Source organism: Tricharina praecox (assembly GCF_024521635.1).
Source record: "Tricharina praecox strain CBS 144465 chromosome Unknown BZA05scaffold_1, whole genome shotgun sequence".
NCBI lineage: Eukaryota > Fungi > Ascomycota > Pezizomycetes > Pezizales > Pyronemataceae > Tricharina > Tricharina praecox.
The window spans coordinates 2,258,093-2,283,067 of NW_026250403.1; the positions used below are offsets into that span (position 1 = coordinate 2,258,093).

The 24,975-nt window shown below is 54.5% G+C and overlaps 7 protein-coding genes across 7 annotated transcripts; 3 read left to right on the forward strand and 4 right to left on the reverse strand.

Annotated features, from left to right (window-relative positions):
* Positions 1-150: 150 nt before the first annotated feature.
* On the forward strand, positions 151-835 carry BZA05DRAFT_382970 (uncharacterized protein). Its single transcript, XM_051482170.1, has one exon. It carries the CDS (start codon positions 266-268, stop codon positions 791-793), a length of 528 nt encoding a protein of 175 aa, XP_051344569.1. The 5' UTR covers positions 151-265; the 3' UTR covers positions 794-835.
* BZA05DRAFT_382972 (uncharacterized protein) lies at positions 836-2,417 on the reverse strand. The gene is made up of 4 exons (XM_051482171.1): positions 2,148-2,417; positions 1,796-2,082; positions 1,564-1,745; positions 836-1,503 (listed from the first exon to the last, which is right to left on the reverse strand). Exons 2-4 carry the CDS (start codon positions 1,948-1,950, stop codon positions 974-976), a joined length of 867 nt encoding a protein of 288 aa, XP_051344570.1. The 5' UTR covers positions 1,951-2,082; positions 2,148-2,417; the 3' UTR covers positions 836-973.
* Positions 2,418-2,504: 87 nt separating this feature from the next.
* Positions 2,505-3,823, reverse strand: BZA05DRAFT_382975 (YDL014Wp-like protein). Its single transcript, XM_051482172.1, has 2 exons — positions 3,083-3,823; positions 2,505-3,027 (listed from the first exon to the last, which is right to left on the reverse strand). The coding sequence occupies exons 1-2, from the start codon at positions 3,699-3,701 to the stop codon at positions 2,969-2,971; spliced, it is 678 nt and encodes a 225-aa protein (XP_051344571.1). The 5' UTR covers positions 3,702-3,823; the 3' UTR covers positions 2,505-2,968.
* A 711-nt stretch (positions 3,824-4,534) lies between these two features.
* BZA05DRAFT_18628 (ribosomal protein L17) lies at positions 4,535-6,064 on the forward strand. The gene is made up of 4 exons (XM_051479357.1): positions 4,535-4,623; positions 4,878-5,091; positions 5,206-5,393; positions 5,445-6,064. The coding sequence occupies exons 1-4, from the start codon at positions 4,621-4,623 to the stop codon at positions 5,598-5,600; spliced, it is 561 nt and encodes a 186-aa protein (XP_051344572.1). The 5' UTR covers positions 4,535-4,620; the 3' UTR covers positions 5,601-6,064.
* Positions 6,065-6,083: 19 nt separating this feature from the next.
* On the forward strand, positions 6,084-10,697 carry BZA05DRAFT_382981 (Oxysterol-binding protein-domain-containing protein). The gene is made up of 4 exons (XM_051482173.1): positions 6,084-6,500; positions 6,564-7,915; positions 7,963-9,332; positions 9,386-10,697. Exons 1-4 carry the CDS (start codon positions 6,475-6,477, stop codon positions 10,556-10,558), a joined length of 3,921 nt encoding a protein of 1,306 aa, XP_051344573.1. The 5' UTR covers positions 6,084-6,474; the 3' UTR covers positions 10,559-10,697.
* A 707-nt stretch (positions 10,698-11,404) lies between these two features.
* Positions 11,405-15,520, reverse strand: BZA05DRAFT_18670 (uncharacterized protein). The gene is made up of 2 exons (XM_051479361.1): positions 14,442-15,520; positions 11,405-14,357 (listed from the first exon to the last, which is right to left on the reverse strand). The coding sequence occupies exons 1-2, from the start codon at positions 15,427-15,429 to the stop codon at positions 11,638-11,640; spliced, it is 3,708 nt and encodes a 1,235-aa protein (XP_051344574.1). The 5' UTR covers positions 15,430-15,520; the 3' UTR covers positions 11,405-11,637.
* Positions 15,521-18,576: 3,056 nt separating this feature from the next.
* BZA05DRAFT_423459 (armadillo-type protein) lies at positions 18,577-20,770 on the reverse strand (the record flags this gene model as incomplete). Its single annotated transcript, XM_051485873.1, has 7 exons — positions 18,577-18,911; positions 18,970-19,719; positions 19,812-20,057; positions 20,116-20,229; positions 20,313-20,433; positions 20,533-20,621; positions 20,731-20,770. 7 exons carry the CDS (start codon positions 20,768-20,770, stop codon positions 18,577-18,579), a joined length of 1,695 nt encoding a protein of 564 aa, XP_051344575.1.
* Between the last annotated feature and the right edge of the window lie 4,205 nt (positions 20,771-24,975).

Here is a 24,975-nt window from a genome sequence, read left to right on the forward strand (position 1 = left end):
GGAAACTTTTTTTTGATTTGAGCGAGGGTCAGGGTGGCTGGAGAGCTCTAGCGGGGAGGACTGGGATGCGACAGCCTAGTGCGCTGTGGCTGGAGTTCGCGTTGTTGATTTACGCGACTGGGCATTCTCATCCATGGCTCATCACCGCCTCGCGTTTCAAACACAACAGAGTACCCAGCTGTCATCATACCACCACTCTACATTCCAATCAATACCACGCTATCACTCAACTCTGTCAAGAACCTCAATCGCAGGGTACGAAACCATGGCGTCTCACTTCTTCTCCTTCCCGGCTCCTCTGAGCTCCACCAACACGTCAGGTAAACCACAAGAAAAGCGCAAACGCTCCTCGTCAACCGCCTTCTCCGAGTCTACGCACAGTACGCGCGACACCTCTATATCTGGACGAACGATAAAGCGCACGCGTGCACGGCCCAACGAGGAGCACATACACCAGTACACGCTCCAGAAACTCTTTGCTGCTGCGAAGGTTACGTCTACACCCTCGGGGAAGCAACTGCAGCCGGTGGTACAGACACAGACACTGCCAACACCGCCGCCGCCGCCGCCGCCACAGCCGAAGGCGGGCTTGTGGTCCTGGCTTCGGTGGGCGGGCACGGCGGCGCCCACAATTGTGCAGGAGCAGCCGGTGCTGAAGTGTGAAGACTGTGACAGGGGATTGGGACTCCAGGACGAGGAGGAGGCTAGATGTGTGGGATGTCACAGAGTAGTGTGTGATTTCGGATGCTCGGCGAGCAATGGCGAAGGGAGAGTCTGCTTGGAGTGTCGTTGATGGGCGGAGCTGCGGTCTGTGGATGACATGTTTTTCTGGAGTGTAGGTTTCCTTTGTCTGGGATACCCAGGACTTCTTGAGCGGTGTTTTGTAAATTGACATTTTCTTCTTTGGCTTTGCCTGTTATGTTCTGTACACACTATTCGTCGGCTCGAATATGCATCTTATCTCTCTCCTCCCTCACCATTCCAGATTGTACCCCAACTCTTGGCCCCCCGTCTCATCCCTCAACCTGACCAGATTCTGCATCATCCCCTCCAGCCTTCCCTCAAATCTCACATCTCTGACCCACTCCATATCATGTTGCAATATATTCCTCGCCCTCTCCACCCCCGCCTCAACAGTGCCCATACTCGCATGCAATGTCTGCCTCACCGGTTCCGTAGGATAAACCGCGCGATGCAGGATATTATTGTCATAAAACACCGTATCACTCGTCTTGAGATGGACCACAATCTCCCCTTCCAGCTTGGCTCTTGGATCCTCCGCCATCGTCCGTTGTTCCTCGTCAGTCCGCGGACGTCGGTGACTACCGGGTACAACTAGGAGACACGAGTCATCATACAGCGCGGTGTTCCACTGTGTCCCATACCTCGGCGCCTTCAGTAGCCGGATCTCGACCTCCGTCGACGCCTCGGGCGGAATAGAGTCGCGGTGCCACGCGAGTGAGAACGCTGTTTTGGTCGGGTTGACAAGGAGGTTGAAGAGTTCTTTCATCCCGCATGAGCACACCACATCCGACATAACGATCAAAGAGATGGTAGGTATACCAAGCTGCAGCTCCTTAGCACCACACCCCAGGATGGTGGTCACGGCGTCTAGCACCGGCTGAGAGCCGTACCACTCCGCAAATACTCGCTCGCCCAGGTCGGGGTGCATTATGTGTTGCACGCCCCATACGTCCTCCCGTACGTCCTTTGGCCAAGGCGGAAACTGTTTTCCTACCACCCGTCTGCACCATAATCAGTATACCTACCGCCTCCCACGTCGGCGGAGACGTACACATGTGGCCACCCGGCATCACTTTCATCGCGAGCCCTGGCAATGACACGTGAGGAAGCCTCGCGGAGAGGACCGAGGAGGGGAGGCGGGATGAGGTCCGGGATGATCACGTAGCCGTAAGTTTCAAGGGAGCCGAGAATCTCGTCGGGCGTCATTGCGATGAGTTGCGAGTGAATGGTGGGGAGATGAGGGGCATACAGAATGATATACTATCATGATCCTGGCCCCATTGCTGGAAGGGGAAGCTGGAGTTGCCTCTCCTTCGGACTCCGGGGTGTCCCATTCACCTGGGTGGTGGGATCAGCTTAAGCTTCATATCCCACGGTCACATCATCCATTGGCTTCAACATACTATCCAATCGACAGGTGGAAACTAAGATGACACCCGTCTTGTTCCAGATGCAATCCACGCAGAATCCCGGGGTGTCCAGTTGCGGCTCTGATCGCAACAGCATTGATCTATGGCTGCAGAATAGGACCCTGGACTACCTACCTACAAATACCGCTCCCGGTGCTGTCATAAGACAGGCGTGGATTGAACGGTGAACGGTGAAGTGGAGTTAGCCTACGAAGTACCCCGCTCTGGACCTCTGGTTGTCTGTTAGTGGCTGTGAATCCCCAGGAGTCAGGGTTGCAGGACGCCAGTGCGAAACAAACAGACGTTTCGCGGGCCGCATGGGGAAGGCTTATCTCGCACCAGGATTTTAATTTTTTGTTCCTTCGTTAATCGCATGCAGCCTATTTGGAGTAGGCTATGGCTATACACACTGGTCACGGCGCCAGGGTTATTGTCAACGTGCTCGGACGCTGCAGAACTTTTGATTGCGAGTGACACCTTGTGAAAGCCATAACTCTGAAATTTTACCCATGAGACAACAGTAGAAGAAACGTAACAGATCGCATAAACAGACAAGAGAGTAAAAAGAACACCCATCCCACTCCAGATCATCGGCCAACGAATAGACATCTCCAACAAATGCGTGTATGAGTAAGGAGCGGGTATTGTTGTCGAATGATGAAAGAAAAATCACCTCTGCCCCCACTCTCACCCAGCTGGTGGCTTTATGTACAATTACATCGTTCTTTGCACCCACCCACCCAAACGTTCAGTCATGATGTCACAACCTAAGTCCCGTTTCGAATGTGTAACATCGTCAATTACTCTCGCACCCTTTACGATTGTGAGCGGATGTAGGTTCCAACCACAATACAATGGTCACGCTCGAAAGGTTCTGTAAAATCATGTTAGAAGTCTGCAAGCAACATAAAGGGGATAACGTGACATACCCAGGGTCAGCTGTTCGCTGGGCTTGATCCTCTCATCCCTCATCTTCTTGACCTCACTCACGAACACGGCCTCGGCAGGGGCAGTAGAATCGATACAGTTGGCCTTGATGGAGACCAGAACACCACCCTTGTCCTTCAGGAAGAGATGGCAGTTCAGTCCGACAATACGTGCCTGATCGGGCTGGGCCACATCGGCGAAAACAACATCGACCATACCAACGAGCATGCGGTACTTCATGGGGTGACGGGCATCCTCAATGATGGGGATGACGTTCGTCCGCTTCTTGGCCATGTTGATCAGGTCGCGTCCTGAGCGGTGCGAGAACTCGACGGCGTAGACCTGTCCGGTGGGACCGACGATGTCGGCAACGTGAGAGACCGAAGTACCAGAGGCGGCACCGAGGTACAGGACCTTCGCTCCGGGCTTGATGAAGATGTTGTCCAGACCACCAAGGATACCGGCGGCGATCTTGGAACGGAAAGGGTTCCAGACACGGTACTCAATCTTGGTTGCGACGGGCTGGCCGTTCTCGTCCGTGCCGGATGCAGGAGAGTCGACAGCAATGCGCTTCTCGCCGTAGACCGACTCGCCGGGGGTCAAGTTGCGGGTCACCAACATGTCCTCCTTGGCGCGGGCAACGAACACTCCCTCGTGACGATGCTTCTCAACAAGGGTCTTCGCACCTCCCCTCGCACCGCCCCGGGGAGCGCCGCGTCCTCCACGGGCACCGCCACGAGGGCCACCACGAGCGCCGCCGCGTCCTCCACCTTCAAGATGTTAGCCATTTATTCCACTATCATCGCTTCTGTCCAAGGCCCTCAATCACTTTGAGGTCAAGAATACGAGCGCCTGCGCATCTGCGCAAGAGAGCGATCGCAAACTGTGAAAACCAGACAAAGTTTGAGGGCTCAATTGAGCAGCGCAGGGTTAACAACTAACCACGTCCACCACGATCACCACCTCTTGGTGTGAAGCCACCACGGCCGCCCCTCGGTGTGAAGCCGCCACGTCCGCCACGGTCACCTCCACCACGTCCACCTCTGGGAGCACCTCTGGGAGTAAAAGCCATTGTTTCGACCTAACGTAAGATCAATGACCAGGCTGTTGACGATTGGGTTTGCGAGGGCGGATAAGGCAGTGAAGTTGAGTTGCCTTGGGATTGTTGTTGTCGTTGGTGTCCTGGTGGGAAGGAAGAGATGGCTGGCTCAATTTCTTTCGTTGCCTGTCGCTAACTTTTTTTCCAGGCAGAGATTTCGGCATTGCAGGGTAACTGACTATCTTTGGAGGGCGGGACCAAGATGAGCGTAGCGCGGGGTAAGCTGGCTTGGCAGCACTTTTCACATTACCCTAAGCCCTCGGTAAATGCTGAAAGAGCAGTCTTGGTCGTAACCCCACAACCCACACACAACGAGCGAGCGTGGGATTCTGGATTCGCACAAGCGAAAATTCACCCGGCAAATCCAGTGACGACCGACGACCGACTACTAACGACCGCCTCAGAACCCCAGCAAATCCATCGCCGACAACATCCTACACGATGGTCAGTTTTACCTCTCTCCCCGCTGTCGCTCGCTCGGCCGCCCGACGATGATCGAATTCTGTATTTCACGGCTCTCAAATCTCGAGGTTTCCGACTCGGAGCTCCAGCGAACACGAAATATCGAGATTGGGGAGCTGTGGGAGAGATGGATCTATCGATTGGCGGATGGGGAGAATCGCGACCAAGCTTCATGGAATCGAATTGGAGCCGTGGATGTGGAACATGGGCGCTGATGTGCGGTTTCTTTACGATAGGTCCGTTACGCCGCCAATGCCAGCAACGAGGCCAAATCGGCCAAGAGCCGTGGTTCTTTCCTCCGTGTCTCCTTCAAGAACACCCGCGAGGCTGCTCAGGCCGTCTCTGGCATGAAGCTCAACCGCGCCATCACTTTCCTCGACAACGTCAAGGAGCACAAGGAGGCCGTTCCCATGAGGAGGTACGCTGGTGGAACTGGACGGACCGCGCAGGGTACGTTTGAACCCCGGAGGAATCGTGGAATGGGTGGAGGGAGTGGCGGACGCTTGGGTGGATAGGGGGGCAGACGATAAGGGTGGTTGATGCTGATGGGGATTGGCTCTGCAGGAAAGCACTTCGGTGTTACCCGTGCCCGTTGGCCCATCAAGTCGGCTGAGTTCTTGCTCGGTCTCCTCAAGAACGCTGAGGCCAATGCCGAAGTCAAGGGTCTCGACTGCTCCAACCTCGTTGTTTCCCACATCCAGGTCAACCAGGCTCCCAAGCAGAGGCGACGAACCTACCGTGCCCACGGTCGTGTATGTTCCACCGATTCGCCTTCTCCCTCCGCTCTGTACTAACAGCCACAGATCAACCCCTACATGTCGAACCCTTGCCACATCGAGGTCATCGTGTCGGAGTCCGATGAGACTGTCAAGAAGGCCACCGACGAGAAGAAGCACCCCATCACCACTAGACAGCGCGCCAGGATCTTGAACCAGCAGAGGACCATCACTGCTGCGTAAGCGTGTTGGAATCGTTGATAAAAAAGTAAATGGCTGCGGCGCACATGGGGAAATAGATACAAATCACAATCTGTTTCCTCAACTCTTTTTTCTGTACTCGAACAATGGATTCAAACGGGGTTTTCTGGGGCACAAGTTTTTCTTCTCTTCTTTCTCTGTTGCGTGGTTTTATCTCGGTCCAAATTTCAACTAGGGAGTTTCGGATTGCGTACAATTGTGGTTCCCCTAGGTATTCGAGGTAGATGCATGGATGGAAGAGCATCGGACATCCGAAGCGATCGCCTTCACAGTGATCCTCGTTTTAATGATGCTTTTGCTGGATATCCGTCGGGAGAGGATGGTATGAAGATACTCTGCCGCGTGAGATGTTACCCATGTCTGTAAAGCAGGTACATATAGCCATAAGCACGGGTACTTACTTGTCTAAGTACTAGGACTTCATAAGCATTTGGCGACATACTCCCGTGACAGACACTCGTCACACGACAAGAAGTGTCTTGATTAACCATTCCCGATCCACCTGCACCGTCACATGTCTAAAGTCCAAAACAGCGCCCACAACAGCGCCCGCGATTCTCATGATGGGTTGGCGATTCTCATGATAGGTTGGCGAAGTGCCTGGGCGCAACGCCATCTATCGGCGCTACCGGAATAGAGTAAGGCAGGTAATAGGGTACCGCAGTAACTACTGAGAAGCAAGCTGGCTGGCTAACTGCCACCCTCCATCCCAAGACCCCACCAAGAGAAAGAGAGATAGATCTCTATCTCCCCTACACACCCATATCCTCAATATTCCCAGTATCCAACTTTACGCCCAGTTCTAGTTCTCAGTACAGCAAAAAGGTTCCCGTTTATCCTCGTTTCCGAACACAAAATGGCAGACTCACCACCATCTGTCGGGTATTCTGACCCCTCCCTTCCTCCCTTAACGAAGGGCTAACCTTACCTTCTTCTCACACGAAGTGATGGCAGCAGCCCCAAACATAAACATCAAAAGGATGGTAAACATAGTCGTTCCAAGTCCGCCATGGTCAGCTCGTTGCTTTCCGTGGGCTCCTCGTCGAAATCATCCTCCGGGTCACGAATACACTCTCGATCAAACTCCGTCGCCCCTTCTTCTACCTCGTCGCAGCAACAGCTTAACGACCCTACCGCCATCACCGCTTCGAGTTCGACAGTGAATATCAAGCCGCCGTCCCGTGCTAGTACCATCAGTAGCACCCTACTGCCCATGATCGACGGCAACGAGAGTGGGGGTAGCTCGCTTACCGGGTCCGGCGTTCTTGTCGGCGGCGGCGTAGGTGCGGCGAAGACGGTTGAGGAAACAGTGCGGACGTTCCGGTTGTATGAAGCGCTGCGAAATGGCGATACCACTGCGATACTGAAGGCCATACGGGACAACACCGTGGATGATCCCAACCGGCGGACCTCCATGAGCTCGTTGTCCGGTGGCGGGGGAGTGGACGTCAACAAGTCCTCAATCTTACACCTGGCGGTACAGTGCGCCGAGTTGCCCGTTATCGAGTATATACTTTCGACTACGACTTCGCACCCCGAAGGTTCTGGCGCTCCCCTGCACAAGCCGTACCTGGACATCAACGGACGAGACCTGACAAATGGCAACACGCCTCTCCACATCGCGGCACAGCTGGGACGGGCCGAGGTCGTAACCCTCCTCCTCAGACAACCCGACATCAATGACTCTGTTCACAACTACGCGAACCGTACTCCCTTGGAGATGGCGCGCAACCCGCAGATACATCAGATGCTACAACTGGCACGGAGTATGTACCTCGAGGACAAGATCGACACACTACACAACCTCATGAACACGCAGCAATACGAGCAGCTCCAGGAACTCCTAGATAACCCCCGCGTTCGGGGGCTACTGGATCTCAATACCCTCGAGCCGCCGGATGCTCATGGCTCCACGCTGCTGCACGAGGCGGCGAAGAGGAAGGATACAAAGCTTATCCAGCTGCTATTAATGCACGGCGCTGACCCGTTCCGAAGGGACCACAAGGGTAAGCTACCGCAAGATGTCACAAAAGATGAGAAAACTCGCGGGATCCTTAAGAAAAGTCCTGCGGCGGTTGCGGCGGCAAGGGGGATTGAGGAGAGGGCTGTGCTTGGTTCTGCAGCGGAACATGCGCCGCCCGGACATCAGGGTGGTGCTGGTGGGGAGGGAACACTGGGGAGTAAGGAGACGAGGGAGATGAAAGGGTACCTGAAAAAGTGGACGAACTATACCGGCGGTTACAAGTTGCGGTGGTTCGTGCTCGAGGATGGCGTTTTGAGTTATTACAAGAATCAGGGTATTTTTTCACGAATTCGGTGATGGTGTCGTGCTAATGGGACATAGAGGACATTGGTTCGGCATGTCGGGGCGCCATCAACATGCGGATAGCGAAGCTCCACATCGATCCGCAGGACAAACAGCGTTTCGAAATTCACGGAAAAGGCAGTGTTAAGTACCACCTGAAGGCGAATCACATCGTCGAGGCAAAACGGTGGTACTGGACTCTCAACAACGCTATCCAGCAAGCCAAAGACGAAGCTCGACTGGAGGAGCGGCGAAAGCGCCAGGAGAACGAAGTGATGGACAGACTCAGAGAGCAAGTACATGCAGAAGAATCAGCAGCAGAGAGCGATGCTGTTAGCGGCGCAGAACGCGGACGGCAAGGAAGCATTGCAGCGTCTGAGCATCTCCCCGCTCCGGTCAGTAAGCGTGTCAGTGTTAGGCAGAGCGCACGGGCAAGTGTTCGCGCGAGTAGCGGCGCATATGCCGGATTTAGCGATAATTACCAGTCCGATGCCGGTCCATATCCTCCCAGGTCTTACTCGGCACATACAGATGGCGATCTGGGCGACGACGAGGAGGATGCGAACGACGTCAACGACGATTCGTCGTCTCACGGCCCCGCTGATCCACCAACTACGGACGCCTTGAACCTTGCTGCGAATTCTGCCAGGTTGCAGCTTGACCTATTGTCGCAGGTCGCTTTGGCATTACAATTCGAACACGCGAATAATCCCGACCTTAAGCTTGGCGACTCGTCTTGTATTGCTGCAATGGCAAGCTACGAATCCGCCGTTGACAGTTTGAAGCAGCTTATTGGAGATCTGCTGAGCATGAGTAAAGAGCGGGATGCCTATTGGCGATACCGGATGGAGAAGGAGGTGTCATTGCGCCGGCTGTGGGAGGAAAACATGACCAAGTTGGCGGAGGAGCAGGAGGCACTCGAGGGCCAAGTTGTGGGTGAGCGCGAGCGAAGAAAGAAGACGAAGCGGGCGCTCAAGCGGGTACTGCGGAAGGATAGCGGGAGGACAACCGGACACGGTGGTGCGGTTATCCATGACATCGAGGAAGGCGGTGTTGAAACGCTTGACGAGAAGCTGCAGCGGCTAAAGCTTGACCGTCAAGGTTCCGCGAGGAGAATCGAGGAATCCTCCGACGATGCGTTGAGTGAGAGCGATGAGGACGATCAATTCTTCGATGCGATAGATTCCGGGGAGATGGAGGTGTTCTCGGAGATGCCATCCAATGTGCCAGCCAGGGGTGATGGCGAGCTCGAGGAGGAGGAGGAGGAAATCGGGGAGGTTGAGGACGTCGGCGGAGATCCGCGAAAGATGAAGCTGGTTGCCGTCAAGAGGAGCTATGTCGGTTATGAAGATCCACCGCGTCAGAAACTGTCCATGGACGCCGATGATAGACCCAAGATCTCTCTCTGGGTGAGAATCCTCTCTTCGGTGCAAATTGACTATCAAAGGCTGATATTCTCCAGGGTATTTTGAAATCAATGATTGGCAAAGACATGACCAAGATGACGCTGCCCGTATCCTTCAACGAGCCCACATCTTTGCTGCAGAGAGTAGCAGAAGACATGGAATACACCGACCTCTTGGACCAAGCCGCGGACCGCCCCGATCCCGCCGAGCGAATGGTCTACGTTGCGGCCTTCGCAGCATCCGAATACTCGTCGACCATCGGCCGAGTCGCAAAACCCTTTAACCCACTCCTCGGTGAAACCTTCGAATACTGCCGTCCCGACAAAAACTTCCGATTCTTCGTTGAGCAAGTATCCCACCACCCACCCATCGGTGCCGCCTACGGTGAAGCCGAGAAATGGGATTACTGGGGTGAGTCCGCGGTCAAGAGCAAGTTCTACGGCAAATCTTTCGACATCAATCCCCTGGGCACCTGGTTCCTTCGTCTCCGCCCCGTCACCGGTGGCGAGGAACTCTACACCTGGAAGAAGATCAACACGTCCGTAGTCGGCATCATCACCGGCTCGCCCACAATCGACAACTACGGACTGATGGAGATAACCAACTGGACTATGGGGGTGAAGTGTCTGCTGGACTTCAAGCAGCGCGGCTGGCGCGCCGCAAACGCATACGAGGTTAAGGGCCGCGTTGTCGACGGCGACGGCACACAGATGTGGTCCGTCGGCGGGCGATGGAACGACAAGCTGTATGCGCGGCTCTCGCCCGGTTTCGACGCGAACATCTCGCCGCCGCCGACGAACACCTCGGCCGCCACGACGGTGACGCACGCGGCCAACCCCAGCGCCGCATTCCTGCTGTGGGAGAACCACCCGCGCCCGCCGCTGCCCTTCTCGCTAACGCCCTTCGCGATCACGCTCAACGCACTCCCGGACTCGCTGCGCCCCCACCTGTGTCCGACCGATACCCGGCTGCGCCCCGACCAGCGCGCCATGGAGGAGGGAGAGTACGATTTTGCCGCTACGGAGAAGCACAGGCTCGAGGAGAAGCAGCGCGCGCAGCGTAGACAGAATGAGGAGCATGGTGTGGCGCATGAGCCTCGCTGGTTCGCAAAGAAGACCTGCGAAATCACCGGTGAGGAGTTCTGGCAGTTTACTGACGAGTATTGGGAGATGCGCCATAAGGTCTCGACTGGTAAGGGCGGGTGGGAGAAGGTGCAGGATATCTTTTAGTCTGGCTGGAGCGGAGCGGGATAGAGGGAGTACATAAGTTAATGAGGGAAGGGGGAGGGAGTAAACACAAATTCCCCCACATGCTCGCTCAGTAATCACTCATTGTAGATCGTAGGGAAATGATGTTATCCAAAGATGCAAAATCATATTCGAATATTCCTCCACTAGAGTACCATCCAGCTATTCCACCATCCATTTTTTCCAATTCTGCCTCCGCCCCCTCGTCTCATCACTCTCCAAGTCCAAGACACCCCTTCCACCTCCTCCACCCTCCTCTACCCGTGCCTCCTACTCACCACGCACCACGCACCCCAACCAGAAAACTAAAATACAATATCCCACCCTCCCTCGCCATCATCCCCCTCCTCTCACTGCAACCGCAAAGAAACCCCCAACAAACCAACCCCCAGCAACCCCAATGCAACCCAACCCAATCCGCAATCCCCAATCCCCTCCTCAGCAGCCAGCAACCCCGCCAAAAAAAGATGAAAAAAGTCGAAAATAAAGCGCAACCCAGCACACGTTCAATGTGGACTACAAAAACAATAAAAGATACAGAACAAGAGAACAAGAGAACAAGAGAACAAGAGAACAAGAACACCCCGCCTCTATAATGATAATGGTATGTGGTATGTGGTAATGGCGCTTAAAAACAGTGAGTGAATCGTAAGCTTCATGAAATAAAGGTGTGTAAGGTGGTAAGGTGTAAGTAAGGGTGCGGGAATGGAGGAAGTAATTCGTTTCATGCATGTCATGATGAAAAGAATAAAGAGGAAGGAAGGGAAAGAAAGTGGTAAAGGAAATAAAATAATGCGCCCCCGCACCAGGCAAAAGAATGGAGAGAATCGAAGTGTAAAAGAAGAAGAGAAGGATAAAAGGATAAAAAAAATGAATGAATAAGAATGAAGACTGGCTGCTGCTATGCAATAATGATATCAAAAAGGCCCCGACGACGCCGGAAGAGTAGGGAAAAAAAATGACGACGCGAAAAAAACGCACACAAAAACAAACCATCGATATCAATCAAGACGCAATATAAAAAAAAAACACACACAAACGCCTACTTTTTCACCCGTCGCTCAACTCATGCTGTACCGGTGTGCATGGCCCCTAGAAAACGTGCCACCAGATGTAGCCCCGCCGGCAACGCTGACCTGCCGAGGCTTCATCCCTCGCTCGCGAAGCTGCTTCTCGGCCCACTCAGCGCGGTTGCGCCAGACTTTCAACTCCTCTTGTGTCTCGCGCACGAGCTGGCTGAGGGTACTAGCGCTGGCCATACTCTTTGCGAGCTCGAGTTCGCGACGCGTCTGCAGCGCCTCCTCGTTCTTGGCGTCGACGAGCTTCTGCAGCCGTCTTATCTCCGCATACAGCGCCGAGTTTCCGCGCAGCTTCCGCGGCGAGGGCGTCTCGCCTTCGATGTCGAATAGGAATCGATCCTCTAAGTCTGCTTCGAGGGATGTTACGCGCGGATTTCGGTTGGGCGTGGAGGGTTGCAGTGGCACACCGAGCGGCCTCGATAGCGAGTCGGAATCGGGGGATGCTCGTGCAGTCGGCAATGGCTTGGCGCCTTTGATGTTGAGCTTGATCTCGCCCTGAGAATTGGGCTTGGTCAAGGTCAACGCCGGGCTCTCAATCGATCCGGTCCGGGCCTTGAGGTTCTTGTCAGGAGTTTTGTCCTTATCCTCAAAGATGGAGAATGAGGATCCCCTTGCCTTCTTTTTAAAGCTAAGGGGCTTAGGCGTGATGGGACGCTGGTCTTCCTCCACCACGCCAGCCATAATATCTTGCGGCGGAGACATCTCCGGGACGGGCGAGATCACTCTACGTCCAAACGTCGTCCTGCGGTCCAAATGACCCAGCATTTCTGGCGCGCTTACCGAATCTTGATCTTCATCCACAGTGGAAGGAGCGGGCGATGGCGGCGACTCCTCAAATGCGGGTGCCAATACTATCGGCCCGCGGTGGTAGGGTCTAATTGCTGCTTGCGGGGTCATTTCCATTGGCGGCGTGGCGGCTCCGAACAACTCAATGTGTCCTCCCTGAGAGCCCAACGACATCGATCTCCTAGAGCCGACAGAGCCACCAGACACCTGGGATGCTGAGCGCTGGAGCTCTGCGGGAAACTGCTGCGATACCTCTGCGTGCATGGCAGGCTCCCTGTACTTGACTTGATACCGCTGCACTGGCGTTCCGGGTGGGGAGGGGGCAAGCTGTTGCCAGTTTGGCGTCTCATCCGTGCCGAAGGCTTTCCAGTTAGGCGTATCTGTGGGCGAAGTGAGGGCTTTCCAGTTAGGTGTCCCGGACGGCGACGCAACGGCATTCCAGTTAGGCGTATCTTCGGGTGACGTAAGGGCTTTCCAGTTCGGTGTCTCTTCGGTCGTTGAGAGAGCTTTCCAGTTGGGTGTTTCCTGGGCAGTATTCCAGTTGAGCGCTCCCTCGGTGGTAGGAGTCTTGCAGATGGGAGTAGGGATGGGCTCGGGAGCGTCGAGAACCCTCCAATTGGGCGAGGCCTCGGGAGATCCCGTCTCGGTAGGGTGCTGCAGTGCACGAAGCGGCGTCATATCGAGGGGTCGAACCGGCGGCATCTCAACTATCGGTGGCATCTCGGTCCGGAAAGTCCTTTCAACCATGAAGGGGCCTTGAACCGGTGCATCGTCATTGTCGCCATTCTCGGAGGGAGAAGTCGAGAAGTGCATCAAATCTGGCAGCGCGGACTGCGATCCGTTAAAGTACGGAGTGGTGAACGAGAGATCCGGGATGCGGCCTGCACTGAGGCGGTTTTGGTACTCGACTCCGGGCTGCTCGTGAAAGGAATTGCGTTCATGGAAGGACGTGCGCTCATGGAAGGAAGTGCGCTCCTGGAAAGAAGTGCGACTGCCTCGCCGGGTGCTGCTTCTCACGGTACCTTTCTGGCTTCGCTCCAAGCCCTGGGGAGACCGCTTCGATTCTGCGCGGATGGATCTGTTCGGGTCCTCATACATGTACTTGAAATCCGCCTGGGACTGCGCGTCGGCCGGAAGATCGTACGCCTGTGCTGTAGCACCAAGCGTATTGATCCGCTTCATCTGGTAGCAGATGTCTTCCCAGTTGTCGATAAGCATCTGGCAAACCATCGCCGCACGCTTCGTTTTTTCGAGCTGTTTCTTGCTATATCCGAGGTCAAACCCTCTGGACCTACTGCTGCCCTTTCCTAGTCTCGAGCTATTCTTCGCACTCGGTCCGACAGACGCAAGCACCAAGAGACCACCGCGATCCTCCAGATCCTCGGTAAGGATGTGGTCCGACTTGTCGCCCAGAAGCAGCGGTCCGAAAACTATGCCCAGGGCATCATCCTTCAATTGTGCGAATATCTCATGCGGGTCCCTGACTTTGGAAGCCACATCTTGATCCGACGCCAAGCTGATAGCCCGCAAAAGCCCGAACACAGCGCAGATGAGCGAGATGCGGAAGTGGAGGTTGATGGACGAAATAGCAAGGGCGACCATGCGTGGTTTGACGTTTTTAGTTATGTCATCGCCGAGCGAAGGGTCGGGGTAAACGAAGCGGTGAATATTGTACAAGGCCTGGAAAACCGCAGGGGATCCTAGAAGTCCGCCAGGCAGTCCGTGCAGAAGCTTTCTGAAGAGGTGCGCGACATCGTGGATCGAGTAGTTAATGTGGCTAGGCAGTCTTGCGAGGGCGGTAGTTGCAACGACAGCTCCATTGTTATTCTCTTCCAACTGTTTCTGATAGTGGTCGTACAGCGCGTACACTGTGTTCACATTCCCCGAGATCCTGAAGATACCAGGAGTTCTCAGGCCTTTGCGAAGCGAAAAATCACCGTCAGTCTCACTCACTCACTCATTGGCTCACTCACCCCCTCACTCGGACGTTCAGGACATACCGTTGTTCAACAGAAAAGACGCTGCCGCATGAATGCAAGTAGGAATGAGCAAGTCTCCAGGCGAAAGTCCAAGCGGCAAATTGAGAATCGCCACTCCACCCAGCCGAATCATATCTTCGAGATGCATTCCCTTTAGCGAGTCTCGCTTCCCCTTTCCAATCGCCGCCAAGTCGCTAACTTCGTTGTTTCTCCTCCTCGAAAGGGTCAGCTTCATGTTTCCATGGAGCTTCGACACATCCATCGACGACGGCGTCCGTCGCAGCAACCTATTCCACAGCTTATTCCCCCTCATCGTCGGCGGCGTCGATTCCCCGGAGCTGACATTCTGCGACGCACTGGACACGGACACGGACGTGGGATCGGCCTTGAAGTCTTTCGGAAACGGCTGAATCCCATGCTTCTTCGCCAACTTGTCAAACTGCTGGGTGAACTCATTCGCCTCACGTTCGTTTCCAGTGCCCATGATCGACTCCATAAACAAGCGATTGCTGACGCCGCTCCAGGCGGAGCTGATGGTTGCGCTGCGCGAAATAGTGTTTGTGCGCGGATACGCCGACGAGCCACTCTTAGAGACCGTTCCGGAACCGCTCGTACCTCCACCACTAGTACTGTGCGCAGCAGCCGTGATAGTTCCATGGGGCGGGCCAACTATGGTCCCGCCGCCATTCACGGATGCCGCCTCGGCACTGTCCATCGGAAACGGGTACGCCGTCCGGTTCTTCATGGTGTTACCCTTCGCTCCTCGGAAGGAAGGGAACATATTGCTCGCCGCTGCGGGATCGGTGAACAAGTCGCCAAAGAGGCTTCCTCTTCGCGGCGCAGGCGCCGAGCCATCCGCATGGCGCGTCGAGTGTGGTCGTGTGAGCGAGCTCTTGCCCTTCGAGAAGGTCGACGGCCGTGAGGGTTCGTATCCGCTGTCTGTGAAAGCTGCGAGCGAGGGGCGAGACCGACGGGATGTGCGTGAACGGGGCGGTATCGAGGACTCCATTTAGGAGGTGTATGGGGGTATCACAACTATAAAAACCTACAACAGAAACACACACAGGTCAGTCAATTGCTTTTTTATTTTCGCTTTCTGAGACGGTGGAATAGGGATTCTTCATGTGTGCACACAACAAACTTACAAGACAAGAAGAAAAAAAAGGATTAAAAAATTGTAATTACAAGAATTTAAAAACCACGCTCAACAACGCCGTCATAAAATGCAATAATTTCACAGCCGTTGCTATTCTTCTTGCCTCGGGGTTTTGTTCTTTTTTTTTGACTGGCGTTTTTCTGGCGTAGTTTGCTGTGTGGTGATGGCGATGGCGATGGGGGGGTGGGAAGGGGAAGTGATAGAATGGGAATTGGTGGTGGGTTAGTAAAAGAAGGTGTGGTGGGTTGAAGGGGGGGTGGCAGTGTTAGAGAAGGCAAACGAGCGAGTGTTGATTTATTAAAGGAATGACACGGGTAGGTGGTGGAGACAGTGGTGGGTGGTGGTGGTAGTGAAGAAAGAGTGTTGTGTGTGCCGTGAGGGCGTGTGTGGTGTGTGAGGGTGTAAGGTGTAAACAAAAACAACCCCCTTCCTTACTCTACTTACTCCTTCCTCCCCCCGGGCCTTCGCTAGCCTTGTCTCTCTTCTCGCACCCCCCTCCGCCCACCCTACTCTAACCCAGCCCAAGCCCAAGCGACCAGTTCCAGCTAACCGCCACACAGACCGATCATAACAATCTCATCAAACGAACCCGTGAAATTGGATTCTACGTACGTGGCTATTCTTACAGCCGTTAAACCCAAGACTCAAGTGCTCTCCTCCCTAGTCCGTCAGCCTCCGGAGTCCGAGGCAGTCCCTCCCACCTAGCATCATCACCATCAATTCACCTTCACCTTCACCTTCACCTTCACCTTCACCTTCACCTTCACCTTCATCCGCAGCACCGCGCAACCATCCTCCCCTCTTCCCCACTTCTCTATCTAGTCTACCTACCACATCGCGTCGCGTGCGATGCCCACCCATACACCATACCTATACGGTACTCTACATACCACACCGCAGGCGCGGCGTGCAGTAAGACTGCGAATTCAAAACACACCGAATCGAGCGCTCTGCCAATCGCCTTCTCCAGATCCCCCCCCCAGCTGCAGGCTGGTATGATACGGTATGTAGAGTATCGAGGAGTAGTTAACGCGACTGCACGTGCAGGATCTGAAACTCGAAACGAGTTCTTGCTACTCTATGTATGGATTCCCCCCACTCCAGGCAACCGAGTGGAGTGGGAACTGTGGAGTGCATTGTGTATCACTCGCGACTGTAGACTGTATGTAGAGTAGAGCAGATCGGGAGAACAGATCGGGAGAGCAAAAACCGTCCCAACTTCCAAGCTCGTCTCAACTTCCAAGCTCGTCCGCAGAAGCACGAAGCCACGGAGATCTGGGTTTATACAAGATGCACAAGATGCACGAAAGCAGAGAGATCAGGCTTGGCTCCACACTCTAGTACGCGGTACGTAACCAGATGCATGATATCTATATGAAGTACTCGGGTGTAAGCGTAAGTGCTGCCTCATCAGGTTTTCCCCTATACAACTTAGCGTTTTTCCCCATACCACTTAGTCACAACCACTCACTCATTTCATTGTATCTGGCATAGTGCCCTCCTGATATAGACTAGTGCTTATAATTCGTAATGGAGATGAGGCACCACTTATTGGCAGCTCCTGGTACGTCAATTCAGACTTCTGCACCCCGCCGCCGCAATTGAGGCTTTCCATACTGAAGATATGAAGCCGTTCTTGATTACGAATATTGAGATACTTATTGTCAGATCAAGTATGTGCTTCCGTGAGTGATTCTACTCACATACCATACCCTCCATGGAATACCTACCTTGGTATTCTAGAAGCACAACCAAAACAACAACCAAAACAACAACCAAAACAATAACAACAACAAAGGCCCATAACCATAACAAAGTCAAAGCCGCAATGCCGCAATGCCGCAATGCACATATCACAACAAGCTAGAGTAAGCATATCAGGCAGAATCCCGACCTGCGCAGTTGCAAACGGAGCAAGTAGTGAGCAGTGAGCACGGTATGGTATACGGTAGATAATAATAAATCATCGAGTAGAAAGAACGAAGCCTGATTCCTGAAGGCACAGAATCGATAGAGTAGGTGGCCCTCTCACATTCCCCAGTCCAGCCCAATCCCCCCTCCCTCCGCCACTGCATGCTCCACCACCCCCCCCCTCCACCCCATCCCACCAGCCAGTCACCCGTTCCGAACCGAACCCGAATTCCGTCGTGATACATTTCAAACTTCAAAGGCACCAACCAACCATCCATCCATCCATCTCATCATACACAGGCCAAGCAAACAAGCAGGTCGAATCACTCCCGATCGTCATACCCCATACTCGCTCGAGGCCATACCCATTCCCATACCCATTCCCATACCGGATCCCATATATCCTCCCAGTCCTCCAGTCCTCCAGCCCTGTCGCATACCATACCTCCCACCTCCCCTCCCTCCCGAGTCCCGATTCTCGATTCCGTTGCAATTTAACCAGCCGTCACCATCCATCACCACCCCCCCCGCATCTGCCAGCCAGCCACAAGGGAGAGAGAGAGAGAGATAGAAGGGACTACCAAGTAAACTTCGATAATCGATCGATCCATCCACCGAACCAAACACCGTGAAAAGAAGAAGAAATCAAAAGGACAAGAAAAAAGGAAAAAAGAAAAAAGAAAACTCGTAGACCATTGATGAGAAACATGAAAAATTTCAGCCCTGTCAAATCGCTTTCCCGACCCAATCCCAATAGCTCATCACCCAGCAGACAAACCCCACGCAGTGCAGTGCAAACGATGAAGAAAAAAGAAAAAAAGGCAGAAAAGCAGGTAAGAAGGTAGAGGTAAGCAGGTAAGCAAAACAAAAAAAGCAAGAATGCCATAAAGACACAGCGGGATGCAGAACGTCAACGAACGAAAGCGAGTATCATGTGGAGAAAAGAACGGGAAAAAAAGCTGTGCCACCAAAGCCCGCGAAAACGATCAAAACAACCGTCAGACAGCGTCGCCAAATCATCAACATCTCCCATAGCCTTCTCCATTCCGTATCCCATCGAATTAACATTACCGCATTTCTGCGTTGGTTTTACTGCGTTTTGGCAATGGCAACAGAACCATCCGCGCCTTCTAACAGATTTGCCGACCTCCGTGCGAGGAAGATCACCTCTGCCTCGCCATCGTCACCTTCATCGTCAGAGTCTACCGCCTTGTTCGCGATCTCGCGGATCATCGATACGATCTCCGTGGACTGACTGATCAGCGCCTTTAGCTTGGCGTCCTCCGATTCGAGCAGTTGGAGGAGGGTCCAGATGGCGATGTGCTGGAATGTCGGGTCATTGCTCTCGAGGAATCGCTTGAGGTAACCGTGAATACCGCCCGCAGGCTTCTGCCAGTCTTGAACGAACATCGAGTAATCGCCAACTGCAGTCACATTAGCACGGAATTCGGGGCGTTGGATTGCCGAGGAGTGTCGGCCCACCTTTTGAAGACAGGTTTCCAAGGGCAGCAGCGCTGTTTCCTTGCACCTCGATACTCTCCGAAGCGGTCAGAGGAATCAACACGTCGAACACACCGAGGCTCAGTAGATGCGCCTTCAGATCGTCGCTCAATGCCAGAACCGCGATGGCGGCGGTCATCTCGGATTGAACGCTCAGAGGCACGTCCAAAACCAGCTGCTTGCATTTCTGGACCGCACCCGCCTCCAGCACCAATTCCTTGTTCTTGTCCGAACTGGCGGCAAGATTCCGCAGCGTCGAGATGGCGTGGCACTGAATCTCCTCGTTGTCCGTCGACCCGAGCAAATCAACCAACGGCCTCAAAAATCCGGCCTCGATTATGGGTGACTCGTTGAGGGGGTGTATTGAGATGTTGCGGATGCAGGCGACGGCGGACAAGATCAGAGGAAGGAAAGTGGACTGAAGCAGCCGGAGGAGCGGCGGCAGGCCCTTGGCACGAACAATCTCCAACTGGTATTTCTCATCCGACGCCAGGTTTCGTAGCGCCAACGCCGCTTGACACTGGACCTTGGGGCTCGAGGAATCCATCAGGTGGACGAGAGAGAAAACGAGTTTTGGCTCAGTCGCCACGAGCTTTTTCCGGTTGTTACAGTCGACGGCGATATTGCTGAGGGCGGTGGTACAGTAGTACTGGACATCGACATCGTGGGACGAGAGGAGGGAAACGAGAACGGGGATGGCACCCGCGTTGACGAGCTGTTGTCGATTGTCATCTGCAGGGTTAACCGGTCAGCAAGCAGTCGCCAAAACAAACAAAAAAAGTGAGAGAAATCTCTGCAAAGTACGGGTGAATATGCCTATGTACCGGAATGTGTCATATTCAACAGAGCCCCAGTAGCATTACGCTGGACCCTCATATCCTTTGATTTCGCCAGTCTGGTCAGAGGACCGAGGGCTCCTGACCTCGCAATCTTCGCCTTGTTGTCCTCGTGGGTCGCCAGGTTGGTGATGCATCCAACGGCATTGCACTGCACCTCGACGTTCGGCGACATCATCTGACGGATCAGAGGTGCCAAACCACCCAACAGTACAATCGCAACCTTGTTTTCGGCTATTTCTTCTCGTTAGCCCCCCAGTTCTGCTTGCGCGTCTCCGACTCGAATACGTACTATTGACAGCGAGGTTGCCGAGCGCTGCACTAGCGGCCCGCTGCACCTCGAGATCTGGGTTTTGCAGGAGAAACAAGATGGGCTCCAACGTATCGCGATCGACCTCCCGAACATCTACACGTCCACATCGGTCAGCAACTATGAAACATACGACCCGAACCGTCATGAGTCGAGCCGGGAGTGGTTAGGGGACCGACCTCGTTCGGTGATCTCGGCGAAAGTCAAGCTCGCGCTTCGCTGTAGGTCGACATTGTCGGAGTATACCAGCGTACTGAGCGCTCGTAGAGGCTCCCCGCTGAAGAAGTCGACTTCGGACCGCTGTTACGAAGGTTAGCCGAGTCGATCGAACAAAGCGAAGGAGGTTTTCGTTCGCGGTGGAGAAATATTGGGGGGGTGGGGGTATGTGGGATGACGTGCGTTCTCGAGATATTGTAGCAGATCCGACACCGCTTCTCGCTCACTGTCCTGTAAGACGGGTTCATAGAGTCCACCGTCGCGCGACCGGCCTACACGTAGAGATATAAGTTAGAGTTTTTTTCTTTTCATCTTTTTCATTTTCACGGGTCGCGCCCGTTGGTTATCGTCGGATGACGGGGTAGCGTGCGGCGTGCTTACCTTTGCAGCATGACGAACACGATGACCCGCAGTTCCCCATCTGTGAATAGTTTTTCTGTCGCCTGACAGGAGCGGGTAGGTACTAGAGGTGGAGAAAGGTGGATGAGGTGGGGAGCAATAGTATATGTGGTGGTGGTGTTGGTGGTGGTGGTGGTGGTGGTGGTGGTGGTGGTGGTGGTGGTGGTGTAGTAGTAGTGGTAGTAAGAGTAGGAGTAGTCAGAGTAGCAGTGCTTGGTGGCTGGCTGGTGGCTGGTGATAGCCTTTTTCGGGGGTCGGGTCGGGTCAGACAACCGCACGACAGAGGATGTGGGATCGAATGCGATGGGTGTATCGAGTGTTTGGCGAACGATAGGCAGGAGTTGCCCGTCCGTCGTTCGTGGCTATTATTATTCTCTTTAACGGTCTGGGGGATGTTTTCGTTAAAGAGGGCGAGGGAGTAGGGTGGGAGGTAGGAGAAGAAGAACTGAGGAGGAACGAGGTGGAGTGAGGGAGGAGAAGTTGAGGTAGGAGCAGGAGGAGGAGTCGAGGTAGTGAGATGCGACTGGTTGGTTGGGTGCTGAGCTGTTCACGAGGTGGGGAGCGCAGTAGTAAATAACAGTAGGGTCGGCCGTTAAGGTGGTGGTGGTGGTGGTGGTGGTGGTGGTGGTGGTGGAGTTTGGCCGTTGTTGGTTGGCGCCGGACGTTGGCTGCTGTTCGTCGTCGAGTCAAGCCAAGTCCAGTGCAGTCAAGTCAAGGCCAGTGCAGTCAAGTCAAGCCAAACTCCGCGTTCGACGTCGCGCGCGGTCGATCGGTCACTTTTCTCCTCCGTCGTCCTCTTAAAGATCGTCTCTCTCGCTCCCTCTCCGCTAATAGTTTTGCTCTCTTTCTATCGCCGTCTTTTTCTTTTCTTCGCTCCGTCCGCGGTGGTTTCACGGGAGTCTGGCCGTACGATGTATCACTCGTCTACGCGTGTCTGAGCCCAAGCCCAAGTCCAGTTCAGTCCGTCCTCTTCCGTCGCCGGTCCAGCGCTCGCTTCCCTCGCTCGCGACTCTGCCTCCCTCCCTCGCACTTTCTAGGGGGGCGGGTTGACTGGCTGGCGGACGATCTCAAGACCACGCACGTTGGCAACGAATGCGCTAAACTCCGAAAGGAGGCAGGCAAGGTATGTAAACTAAACACGGAGAAAATCGACAATATGATTGTCGTTCTTCACGGGGCACGCATACATCATATGAAGAAGCTTCGATGCAAACAACGACCTGCATGGAGCGGAGCGCGCTGTCGGTCGGTCTGTCGAACATGGCGCGGTAAATAGATTTGTTCGAACCCTGAACGAACCGCCGACGACAGCAACGCAAGAGAAACATCCGCCCGTTGGTTACGTGGAGTATCCGTACTATATAATACTCTACTGCTATTAGAGGATCCGCCGCACGGAAAGCGGCTTCAGATGCCCTCCCCTCCTCCCCTCCTCCCCCTCTCTCTCCCTCCCTCCCCTCCGCCTCATCATCACCAGCATCATCATTATTGCCTTTATCTTTCCGAGCCGAACCCTACCTTCCGGAGCACGACTTGCACGCCAAAGTAGTTAGAGCAACGTGAATCTAGAGACAGAACGTGCTGCGCTCTTGCAGGAAGCCCGGGCCCTGTGATAACGAATGGGAGCGGCCCCAAGTCTTGCCGCCGCCGCCCGCAGAGGGTGACTCGCTCTGCTCTATCTACTCACATAGCATATCTAAGCACCTGCCTGGCCTGCGTATGAACTACTTAGCGACTGCGATATCTGCCTTCCCGCCGTCGTCCTCGTCTGAAAATACGGAGACCGTTGGAGCAACGCCATTCCTCCTCTTCTTTCTCATCCACCACCGCGTCGTCCGGTGGCCTGCCAGAGACGATGCACGTTGACCGAATGATAGGCAGCACCGCGCCCGAACAACTCACCGGCCGGCTACTCGCTGCCTGCCTGCTTGCTTGCTTTCTGCTAGCCAGAGTAAAAAAAATAAACTCATCACCTCACCTCACCGCAAAAAAAAAGAAATCAGATAAAAGAAATAAAAAATCTTGACCGTTGCAACCTCGACTCCTCGAGAGAGAGAGAGAGAGAGGGAGAGAGAGAGAGAGAGCATGTGGGTGTGGGTATTGGTGTGGATGTGTGATGTGTGATGTGTGAGTGTGCGCGGCGGCGTGACCCTGCATCCTTCGTCACACTCGTATATGTACGCTACACTTATGCTATGTATCGTACAGCTTGCGCTACCTGGAGAGGAGAGGGGAGCAGAGGGGAGCAGAGGGGAGCAGAGGGGAGCAGAGGGGAGCAGAGGGGAGCAGAGGCGGTGGCGGCCAGAGCGGTGCGGCGACTGGGCCCCGCACATCTACTCTACATATCGAGGTACGTTCATAGTACTGTGCAGCCGTCTGTCGTGATGGCAGCGCTGCCCAAGTACTATATACCGTGGTACCTAGAGCATCAGCAGAGCAGCGAAGAGTACCGTACAGTAGGCCCGTGAAACATCAGCGCCCCGTCCCCCGTTTCCCTCTCCGCCTACACACCTACTCTCCTCCTCTCCACGAAAACCCGCCACCTCCAGTTCAACACCCGCATTCGCGAAAACCGTTAGAGTCCCCCCCTCCCCCCCCTCTCTGCTCTAGTCGACCCCACCCCGCCCCGACGCGAGCGAACGAGCGAACGAACGAACCAGCGAAATGTGTGGACCCTTTCGATTCCAGCGTCATCGTGCATAAGCCCCAAAATCCAAAATCCAATTCGACGCCGCTGCGGTCCTGTCGATTCGTGCACTCAGTGAGGGGGGGGTTGACGACTACCTATGTAGAGAAGAAGCGCTGGAGATCTGGAGCAGAGCGGAGGAATGGAATAGCATAACCTACGTAGAGCAGCCGCTATGAAGTGGAGTAGGTACTTGGGTTCTGAGACCGCGTCGGAGTTAGAGTAGCAAGGGCGGGCGCGCGGGCGAGATCTCGTGATGCGATGCGGTGTGGAGAAACGTCCACCGCCCGCAGTCTCGCAGTCGAGAGTCGAGGCTCTCGCCTCTGGCCCCTCGCGTCACGCAATGCACCCAGCAGTCTCAAACACTATATACTCTATCCATATGCGCCGGCGTTATTTCTACCTCAGCACCTCAGCACCTCAGCACCTCAGCTCGTACGATCGGATCCTAATTTCCAGCTACTGGTACTGGTAACTGGACTGGATTGCCGGGAGCGCTCTCGCGCTCTCGCTTCACCGATGCAATGCCATGACGTTGTGAAGATATAACTATCGAATTCGAAAAGCAAGGCCTGAAGGCTGGCGCGACGAGCGGTCTGGGTCCATTGGTCCAGACTCCTAGACTCCAGTCCGAACACATAGATTCTTTAGATGGACGCGTAGCGCCGCAGGCAGGGGGATGATGGATCTGCTCCACATACCAACCCAGCTGCCATGTAGAGTAGGTACGCAGGTATGTACGAGGTGGGTATAAGAGGATGGTACTGCCGAGCGGGCTGCACCCTGCCATCCATTACATGTGTAGAGTAGGTATGCACGGATTATCTGCAACCAGCGCGGCGGCAGCCATGGGGAGATGGGAAGGAAGGAAGAAAGTGAAGTTCCCATCTGTAACCGCCGCCGCCACAATGGCTGGCCGCGGCGCAGAGTGATGCGCCATGGCCCATAGCCCATGGAGCCCTGCAAATTGCAATCACAGGCAGATGGGATGAGTGATATATCGTGCGGCTGCAGCATGTGTGACCTGGGCCCTGGGCATTGGGCCTTGGTTCTTGGGCCCTGGGGGAGGGGGGAACTGCGCACGGGAATACGGTATGTGGGTAGGTATATAAATCGGACGGTCGGAAGTGCATGCCTGAAACGTAAAACTGAGAAAATCAAAACACGATTGTGGTTGGCGGAAGCGTGCAAACCTGAGGGATGGAAAGCCTTCCTTTGCAAGGTCATGGCATGATGGGAGGCCGCCCCTTGTGGCGCATTGACAGCGGGAAGTGGCGCTTCCGGAGTCCGGAAAAGGTCCGATTTCACGAATCATCACCGTGCACAATGCGTCGATACGGTCGACTACATGCAATCTTTGTCAGCAGCTACCTACCTACCCGCTCTGTCTGTGTCCTTGCCAGAAAAATTGGATGCTCGTGCCATGCTCCCCGTATGTACATGGCAGTCATAGGAAGTGATGGAAAACCAATGGACGTGCTATCATTCTATGGTAGGTCGGTAAACCTGCCTATGTAACATGTGTAAGTTCCTCTTTCCGC